This window comes from Gossypium arboreum, chromosome 12, assembly GCF_025698485.1.
Source record: "Gossypium arboreum isolate Shixiya-1 chromosome 12, ASM2569848v2, whole genome shotgun sequence".
NCBI classification, from domain to species: Eukaryota; Viridiplantae; Streptophyta; class Magnoliopsida; order Malvales; family Malvaceae; genus Gossypium; species Gossypium arboreum.
The window spans coordinates 30,408,617-30,419,289 of record NC_069081.1 but is presented as its reverse complement, the minus strand read 5'-3'; the positions used below and the strand labels follow the sequence as shown (position 1 = coordinate 30,419,289).

At 33.4% G+C, this 10,673-nt stretch overlaps 1 protein-coding gene across 2 annotated transcripts; it reads left to right on the top strand.

Annotated features, from left to right (window-relative positions):
* Positions 1–1,085: 1,085 nt before the first annotated feature.
* Positions 1,086–10,189, top strand: LOC108476708 (membrane-associated progesterone-binding protein 4). Of its 2 annotated transcripts, XM_017778986.2 has the most exons (9): positions 1,086–1,308; positions 1,405–1,481; positions 1,563–1,634; positions 1,955–1,992; positions 2,087–2,113; positions 2,986–3,029; positions 3,458–3,504; positions 8,678–8,852; positions 9,742–10,189. In XM_017778986.2, the coding sequence occupies exons 1-9, from the start codon at positions 1,210–1,212 to the stop codon at positions 9,907–9,909; spliced, it is 747 nt and encodes a 248-aa protein (XP_017634475.1). In that variant the 5' UTR covers positions 1,086–1,209; the 3' UTR covers positions 9,910–10,189. The 2 variants fall into 2 exon arrangements, with proteins under 2 accessions (XP_017634475.1, XP_017634477.1); XM_017778988.2 differs by lacking the exon at positions 2,087–2,113.
* The last annotated feature ends 484 nt before the right edge of the window (positions 10,190–10,673 follow it).

Sequence of the window (10,673 nt, the reverse complement as noted above, 5' to 3'; positions counted from 1 at the left end):
ATTCTGCCAATGAATACATCTATGTCTCTACCTGTGGAGTCAACTACTCTGATAGCTAAAACTAGTCATCTCCTCAATTGGAATTGTAGATGACATAATAATCCTTTTCAATATTTGAATCAAATGTTCACTTTAATTCTTTTACGAGATTATAGACTTGTTTAGATTATCTACTGAAGTAAGTTGGCTTTCTCGCAATGTAAACATTCTTACAATGCCACTCATCATCAGTTTGAATTTCAACAATCAATAAATTAATATTTGTTTGTCACAATTTCGCTACGTATGCAAAATATGAAAGACAAAAATACAAAATACATAATAGTGAAATGTGAAATTAACTTTATTTTTTTATTTATCGTTCAAATAAATAGAAAACAATTACATGTTTATTACAATATGGACATATTTCCCAACATTATCGTCCCTCCCTTTTAACATGTGGGGCTTTTGGGCCTCTCTAATATCAGGTCTAATTATAAGTACTTCCTAGACTTTTAACCAATACTTTATAATTCAATCTAACGCAATATTTGTTTTTCTATTTCCTAAAATAAACATCTCAATTATTTTCTCAATTAAATAATCTTTGCAACTCAATTCTAATTCCGTTAAAATTATTACAACTTTACTGTAAAAGAATTTACGAGAAAATATATTTAACTACGTTCATTTGCATTTGCATTTTCATTTTGAAGAAAACTACATTCATTTCTAAATGTTTCCCATTTTTTCATTTTCAACATTTTCAAACTAGACATGAACTTTGACTCATTGTGTAATGTTAATAATAAATTTTGATTTTGTATGTTTTTGTACATAAAATTTGATATGATTTAGTTTTCACAAATCACCAAATCCATTATTAATATAACATCATTTTATCTTTACATATTGCTTACATAAATAATTATATTTATCTAATATATAAAAATTAATATATTTATTTTTAAATGTATATAATTAAATCAAAATAATTTTTATTTACATTCAAACCAAAATTAAAATTTAATTCATATAAGATTATTTTATATACCAAATTACACATTAAATATGGAGTAATTATGAGATTTATATATATCTATATCTATGTAAAACTACATTTGACCAAATGGAAGAAAGTTGAAAATAGGAAGCATTAAAATTTGTCTGCTCTTCAACTGCTTTACCTAAACCAAAAGTTCAATTTGAATCTCGGCACCGGAAAAAATGGCATTTCCGGCTAAGAAATTTATAACCTCTTCTTTCTTTGGGTTTACACTTCTGGTCGCTCTAGTGGCTTTTCTCCTAAAATTTAACTCTTCACAGGTCTTCCATCTCGTTTTTCCTTTTTTTTTCCTGTTCTTTTTTTGTGCTTGGAAATTTCAAATATTTTCTTCTTGGTTAATTTTTAATTTTATGCAGAAATTGTTCACTGTTGAAGAGCTGGCGCTATATAATGGAACTGGTGATTCATTACCCATACTCTTAGGAATTTTGGGGTACTTTCTTTTCCCTTATTCGTCATATTATTATATGAACATGTTCTAAAATGCTAATCCAATTTAATACTTTGTGATTAGATCTGTATTTGACGTTACGAAGGGAAAATCTCACTATGGTGCTGGAGGAGGTTACAATCATTTCGCTGGAAGGTTTGTTTGTTTTCTTTACTAGGAAATTGGGTCGTTCAAGTAGTTTATGTTACTTAATTATCCTATTTGTTTCCTTTCAGATATATGTTTATAAATATTTTATGCTAAACTGTATTTCTGCTTATTAGTTGCTATTACTTGTTCAAATTCTTTATGTTATTGACGAAACCTTTCAGAAGCTTTACTTAATTCCTAGTTTTGATACAATTATTCCCCCTTAACAAAGCTTGTTGGGCTATCTTCATGTGCCAATTGCATCCTTTCAGTGTATTTCCAAATCTGCAAACTGATTTCAATTTTGCTGAATGTTGAAAATTCAGAGATGCCTCCCGTGCATTTGTTTCTGGAAATTTTACAGGTAAGTGTTGTGATCCTTCAGCTTATTTGTCAGGATGGTTTTGAGGGTTTTGGTTTTAGAGAAAATGACTTAAAAGCTGTTCGGAAAATCAAAGTGAGGAGCAAACAAAGAAAAAGAATTAGTAAGCTGACTTATACATATTCTGAATTAATTCTGATTGTACATAAGCTAAAGCAAAATTCTATGTCTCCTCTCAGGCAATTAAAAATCGGGAAATGGCCAACTATGGTTCCTCATTGATTGAACCAAACGAATGAATCATCTATTTTTAATTCCTTTCTTGACCATGAAATGCAACAGAAACAAATTTGGAATTGGTATTTGCATATCCTTGCAAGAAAGTGAGAGAAGGCTTGACTAGTTGGTTAATTTTCAAATCTTAACATGACTTGACTGAGATGGAGAAAGTCCTTGATGATTAACTCTAGAAGCAGCCCATAAGATAATTAAGATATTAAAGATTGTTTTCCTAGTGCTTTTTCCAGTCACCATCTTCTGTTAGGGTCATTAGAAACATAGGAGGGTTATTGTCACAAAGTCCACAACCTTTAATGCAAATTAAAAAAGATGTTAATAAAAGTTGGGACTAAATTCTAAGAAAATTAGAATCATACTGATCACTGGCTTATGCTGTAATAGATATTAGCAATTGGGCACATTTAAGCTATATGCATTTTTTTATTCCCAAGTCTTGTTAAGTTCTTTTATGCTTGACAATATAAATGTTTCATTGATACCACATAGAATGAACTTTACTTCTAGGCTTAACCTCAGGTTATGATGCTAAATACAAACACAAAAAAGAGGTTCTGAAAACTGATGAAGGTACACACATACAATGTGCATCTTTGTCGTCACTACATTGACAAAATAACAAATTGTGTATGGAGTAAATTTCTTTTAGAAAATATTACATATCTAAGAGCTGCCATAGAAAATTTCATTTTAGCTTGATAAATATTTTTATCCCTTGTTTCTTCAATTTTCAAACAGGAGATGGACTTACAGATGCATTGCGAGGTTTATCCAGCACCGAGGTAATGATGCATTTCCTCTTCCCTTTCAGGGGTATGCTATTATATGTTTGCCTTTTGATTTATCCATAAGCTAATGGAGGTTAATCATTAATCAAAAGCAAAAGAAAACTACACTTTAAGTAAAAGGAGCACTTAAGCTATTTTTGGCATCTTTTTTTTTTGACATTTGGGTTTGGTTATTTTTCTTACAAATGCTTTTTGCTGGCATCCTTTTCACAATTATTTGTGTTTGTGTATGAATGCATGTTTCTCCACCGAATATCATGTTAGTAAATTACTCTGTTTTCATTTTGTTACTCCAATTTTCTTCTTTCAAAAATACTAGTAGTACAAGATGGGCGTCTTTGGTGTTTCTTACATGTTTCTTGTCTGATGCCATATATTAGTTATAAAATTAATTTGTCTGACTCAGTTATTCATCTTTGTAGGTTCATAGTGTAGTTGGATGGCGAGACTTCTACTTCAGAAGCTACAAGTAAGTTCCTTACTGTTCATTATTCTTTCATGAAGACTGTCCAAATTTCTTTGTAACTATAGAACATTGATAATTTTGTATTCAAACCTATCAAGAAGAAAACACATGTTCCATATGTCCCATAGATGTTTAGTTCTAAAACCACTAAGAGAGTCCAATTTAGGGCTTTATGTTTAGCTGAATTATTTCTCTTATGTATGGTAATGCAAGGAGCAATACGTAAAACACTTTAGGAGCTTGACTATGCCACTTCGACATATCATTTTCTAGTGGGATCCCCATCTCGACACAATGAGACTTTGGAATTGATATGGGATTTGAATTGGATTTGTTGTATATGGTTGAGGAACTTTGTTGTCGATTGGAACAAATCAATTGTTGCAATAAAATTAAGAAATGACGAGTTTTTATTTATTTATTTTTTATATTCATACTCATGGTAATTGTTAGCCTATATTCAAATCAAATGTCGAGTTAGCTTCGTTAGTTCATATGGGCTTCCATGACCAACCCCATATACACTTTCAAGCCACTAAGGTTACTATGAGAAATCCAAATAGAAACATAAAAATAAAGTAAACAAGAATTAAAGATAAAAGCTTAGTGTAATTATAACAATGCTCCCCCTTGAAATCATCCTTGGCATCAAGGATGGAACATTGATATTTCTACCGTAGATACCATAAACAATCCCATGTTGTATACTAGGGAAAACAATTACTATATTGCACCTAAACTTTAGCGATCATCCTGCCCCTTCTTTTGTTAAATCCACTATCTAGCACTGCTATTGGTTCTTGAGCTAAGAGCCCATCATCATCAACCAAAGGAAGGTGTGATTGATTGAGCCCATTTCCCACATGCTTCTTCAATTGGGAAATATAGAATACAGGTGATTGAGTGAGATCCTATCTTCTTCACAACTTCATATGGACTAAAATACCTAGTTGTTGGCTATGAACACATTCTGTTGGCCATTGTCTTTTACCTGTACTATTGCAATTTCGCGTACACCCGGTCTCTTGCAATTGACAATCAAATGTACTTTTATCCATTTGTTGTTTCATCCTCTATCGAGCCCTTTCAAGAAGAAACTTCAGCAGCTTAATCGCAACTTCTCATACTTGTGAACTCATCTATGGCCCCAATAGTTGAATTCCAAGGCAAATATGGAATTTGATTAGGAGTTGGTTGTTGATAAACTAACTCATAAGGAGTATTTTGTGTTGAAGTGTGAAAGTTGGTGTTATACCAACACTTTGCCAAGGGTATTCACCTAGCCCAATCCTTAGGTCTCACCTACCATCCAGTGTAAGTAAATCTTTATTCCACAGTTAACCACTTTGGCTGTTAGTCTGAGGGTGGTATGCAAAACATTTTGATTTTGACCATGACAACCTAAATAATTTCTTCTAAAGAGTACTTGTGAAGATTGTCTCGACCAGTAACGATATTTGAGGGAGTGGCCATTCATTCTGTGTGTTTTAAAATAATTAAATTTTAAGATTGGATTTAATGCAAGTGTACGATGTCAAGTTATTGTATAGATCTTGTTTACAATGAAAAACTTTGGTGAAATACTCTTAAGGATCATGGCCAAGGGAGAATCAAAATGGTTAAACCTTTGTTAAATTTCGAATACTCTAAACTAGCAAGCCAAGCACCAATTTACTCAAATTAGGTGTTATCAACATTATATTCATTTGAATTAACACTAATTTAGACAACTCAATGATTTGAATTCTAAAAACCAAACTCTCAAGTCTTTCCCCAACAAGTCTATAGTAATGGTCAATTGATCTATCTAATGGCTATGGAACGAGATACTAAATTGATTTGTTGTATAACTAATCCTAGGTTCTCTCGGTCTTTCTACTTGCATCAGACTAAAATTCGCCATTAGTCTCTTCGCTCTCACATTTTGGCTCTAGCATACACTAGGTATCTCGATTTGTCAATGCTTAAGGAGGTTAACTGATTTAGTTAAGCTAGAGTCATTCTCCATTTTGTAACTTAGTCGGCCTCTATTTTTCATGGTTTATGACTTTACCAAAGGTCGTTAATCTTGGGTAACTTTAGTTTTTGAATCTACACAAGCAATTGCACAATTCATCAATTTAACATATAAACCAACTTAACATTGCCATTAAACGTCACAATCAACCATTTAAGCAATTACCCTACCATAGAGGCTGTTGACATTACATTGATGGACAGGGATAAGGCTTTGCCCAACATTAGAGATAGATTGCTTCAAGCGCAACAACGCATGAAGATTTATTATGAAAAGGGTCATAGAGATGTGTTGTTGGCTTCGCTTACAATCCTAACGTTAACATTCTATCAGGCAATCGGATTCTCATAAGTTGTCTCCCCAATACTATGATCCTTTTCAAATTATTTGCAAGATTGGTCTTGTGACATACGAATTGCAGCTACCTTCAAACAGCAAAATTCTTAATGTTTTCCATGTTTCTTTATGGAAGGCTTTTAAAGGTGATAATCCTTTTGCGTCACCTACTCTTCCACCGATACAAGATGGTCGTATTGTTCATGCTCCTGCTTTTGTTATTTGGATTTGTCTCAATTATGGTCACCAAGAACTCTTAGTTCACTGGATTGGTTTGCCTAGTTTTGATGCTAATTAAGAAGATTTGGATCAATTCCGTGTGGCTTATCTTGACTTTGAGCTTGAGGACAAGCTTTTTCTGCGGGAGGGGGGTAATGTTGTGGGTGCTTTTATAGGTCACACATATGAGAGGAAAAAAGACTTTAGTTTAAGTCTCTAAAGTAAAACTATTTACTTTTTATTTTACGTTACATTACTTTCACTTTTGGGTTAGTTTATTTTAAGCTATTTTTAATTATTAGGGTTAAGTTGTTTTACTTCCTTCTAGAAACTTCTTCTAGAAATGTCTTTTTATGATAGTCTCTATTTAAGGACCCATTGGAGAATAAAATGATAAGCAGAATTTCAATCTACTTTAAAAGAGATCTAAGCGTCTCCCTAAATGAGTCCTGAAGGTTTCAGCCTCTCTTCGACGAGCTGATCATCAATCACCATAGGTCATTCTAGGAATAGTTATAAAGGGAAGGCCATCGCTTCTAGTGTTCTCCTTAATCGCTCAGTGATTTAATCCTGTTCCCATGTTCTCAACAATAACGTTCGAGCATTCTTGTTTCTTCTAACAAATCAAGTATATACTTCTTTGAGAAGCAAAGATTCCATTCCTTGAATCCGTTGCTTCCATCTCTAGAACTTGTGTTGTCAAGGTCCTTGATCTCGAATTCTTTTTTCCAATACCTCCTTTAAAATATTCATCTTCTAGATATCATTCCTTGTTAAGATTATATCATCTACATGCATAATAAGGCTGGAGGTTTTCATTGTGTATGTTTGATGGACAAATTATGATCTGCTTGACTTTGAAAATATCCTTTTGCAACAGAGGAGGATTCCAATTGTATTGAGTTTTGCAACAGAGCAAACGTGTCTTGGTAGTCGATTACATAGGACTGAGTGAATCCTTTTGCAATGATTCTGGCCTTGAATCTGTCCACACTTGCATCTTGTTTATATTTTAGTGTAAAGACCCATTTGCATGCTATTGGATTCTTGTTTGGTGGCAAATCTATAATCTCCCAGGTTTCATTCTTTTTCAAGGCTTGAATTTCTTCATTCACAGCTTTTCTATATTCTTGTTCCTTTAGGGCTTTATAGATGGGTTTTTTAGAATTGTAATATTGTCTGGATTAGTCATCGATGCTCGAAATTAGAGGACAACCCTTCATATAAGCAATAGGACAATCCAAATCATTAAAGGCCAGCTCATTAGAATCCGAGTTTGTGTTACCTGGTGAGTGTTTATCAAAATTTGAACTTGGATCAGACTCCTGATTGCTAAATTAGTGTTGGTTCCTCAATCTCCTGTCTGCTTCTTTTCTTCCCAGTGTATACAAAGAGATCTCTATTGGGTTTTAAAGGTGTTTCACTGTTCCTGGTGCGGGAGTTTGGGACTCATGTCTCACTTCAAACCTTGAAGTATTCTTTAGCTTTATGAGTTCTCAGGACTTGTATCTTTGTTTGAGACTGTGTTTGGACCATGGTGTTGAAGTATTTTAAAATTTTGCCCCACTTCAGGTTTTTCTTTAATTAGGAATGCCTACATAAGTCTAGTGTGATCATCTATGATTGAAACAAATCACAACAGCCAGTAATAGTTCTTACCTTAGATGGTCCCAACACTCCACTATAGATTATTGAGAAAGTTTAACTTATATGAATGACTAGGATATATGTTTCGTGTATGTTTGGAGAGTTGAAAAATCTCACACTAAAATTCTTGGTATTTTACTCTTAAACAAGGAAATAACTTCTTAAGATGCACGAAATTTTGTTGTCCTAGTCTATAATGCCATAACATAACAAGGTTATTGTCTGAGGAAGAAATAAAGTCAAAGTATTTTGGGATTGACCCAGAAGACACTTGGGCTTGGTGGCTTTATTCTTTGGCTAGCAGGAATTTAAGAAGATAGAGACCCGAGCACGATTCAACCTTTTCAATCATCCAACACAAGTTCAAGTCTTGAAATGCACATTAATTTTGATAAAATTTAGTAACACTCCTATTCTTTTGTAAGATTACTTATGGACAGAAGATTAGAATCTAGATTTGGAACCAAAAGAATGGAGTGGAGGATTAGGTCCTTCAAAATTTTAATGAACTTGTCAACTATTTTTGAGAGAGATCCATCTGCTATCTTTATTGTTAGATTCTCATAACATAGTTTTAAAGATTCAAATAATGTCTCATCACCTGTCCTATGGTTGGTTGCTCCTAAGTCCACAATCCAATCACTTCCCTTAAGTGTTGTTGGGAGCAGACTGGTTGGTTTTGAACCGGAAACCGGCTGATCCGGTGGTTCAACCAGTGTCTTAAAACCGTTTTGACCAGGACTGTTTTAAACCGGAATCGGATAAACCAGAAAAAAAAACTGTATGGACCAGTTTTTAAATATTGTCTTTGCCTTTGGCTTTATTCTTCATGGCTTTACTCTTGAATTTACATCTGTTGCCATTAAGTACCCATCAATCCAGACAAAACCCATCGCAACTTTTCAGCAATTATCAAAATGATTTCTAATCTGTTTAATTCTTGATTCTTAATTGCAGATTTGTTGGAAGGCTTGTGGGTCGCTACTATGATAGCCAAGGAAATCCCACAAAATATCTAAAGGGAGCAGAAGCAAAGGCTGCTAGAGGAGCACAACTCATGGAGAAACAAAAAGAAATGGAAGCTAAGCAACCCAGTTGCAATTCAAGATGGAGTCAAGATGATGGTGGAGAGGTATGTGCTCTCATAGCTTTAAAATTGGGATGGGAAACCTTCCAATTTAACTTAAGCAAAGTTAAGTAGCCTGCTGAAATTCACACCCTGCTCATACCTCCCAACAGATGATTACTCTCCAGAAAATCCATTTTGTTTCTTCTATGACATATGTAAAGTAAAAAAGCTTAATAAGTTAACCAGACTTCTGTCTGGACATGTTGTAGAAGCATAAAAAACGTGAAGCTGATATCCCTAAAGCTCCAATGGCTCCTTGCCCTTAGCTAAAAATAAATATTTCCTATACCTTTTAAAAAAATGGAGCTAAAATTAATGATGATAGATATGAAAAACGAATGAAGATGATAAGCCTGCTCGAAGATGTCTAAAATTTGTTATTTTTTTGATTTCATAATATAAACAATAATTGTTTTCCTTTCTGCTTCTTACTTTTGGTCTTGAGGATAGGCCACTGGCTTGAACACCATGACCTATAGTTGAGGTTCCAGAAATGGAGTAAAAATAGGTTAGAGCACACTTGTGCACATGAATACCTCAAATCACACACTGACACACGGATAAAGGAGAAAGCTTTGACCCAAGTTTTGAAATTTCAACATAATCAATTGTAAGGGTATGGGGCCCTCTTTTCACATATACAGATGATCTATTCACAGACCTTAACGTGTATGATAGACCTTTATGTTCTCTTTTATGCAGTTATACTTGGCCTCTCCATTTTCCTTTTTCCCATTGAGTAGGTGTTAAATTTTTTTTTCCTAATTTATATTTTCTTTCATTAATGGCATTTGCTAACAAGGAGCACGTAGTTGAGTTGTTACACAAATGATGTAACATTTCAAGGCATCTCTAATTGACCTTATGCCTTATCTCATATTGTTTTAATCAGGTTTGGTGTGATAATGGCTTCCCAAGGTTGGTTCAGAGACCTTTAGAAATTGCTTTGACGGGAAAGATGAGCAAGCGATGTGCCTGCTATAATGAAGATCAACTTGGCCAGCCAGGGTTAGAGGTCTATAGTGGATGTGATTACCTTGCAAAGAGATGCCGAGTTTAAATGAAAGAGCTTGAAGAAGTCATTTGTATAGTTGAAGCCCCTTAAATTCCAGTGAACTTTTTGAAGATAGGAGGTCGGCAAAGAGTGAAGTGTACCCATGTTACGCACTTCATTGCTAACCTGAATTATTTGTTGCTTAATTTTCCTGGATTATCGTTGGTCTGTTTTGAGTAAATTGAAAGAGTGTCAATTCATGTATGCTATTGCAGCTATAGAAATTTGTGGTTTCTTTCCATCATTTTTTTTTTCAGTTAAATACTAAGATAAAATCTTTAGATAATTCATGGATAAACAGAGAAGGAAAACAAGAATGAAGTTCAAAGTCGGCAGTATATGGCTAGTGTTCGGATCATATTTATGAATAATTTTCTTGACTGATGTAGTATTTTTTTTTTTGGTATAATCAAAGTTTTATGTTACAATCTGAGGGGACGGTGATGTCTCGATTCAAGCTCTAGATTTTCAAGTGTCAAAATATACAACTTTTAATCATTTGCTTGTTTGAGTTGCTGCAATTTGAACTTTTAAAATTAGTACAGGAAGAATAATTTATACGGGAATAGACAAATTTTTATAGGGCATTTTATTTTGATAATATTTAATCATCTTAAAAGAAAAAACAAAAACAACAATCTAAAAATGAATCCTACGTTTGGTAGTAGGAGTATTATTTTTCTATATGTTTTAGCCATATTAGTAATTTTTAACTATGATTTGCTTGTGGTAAAGAGAATATATATCTTTTCTTTACTTATTTTGGGATT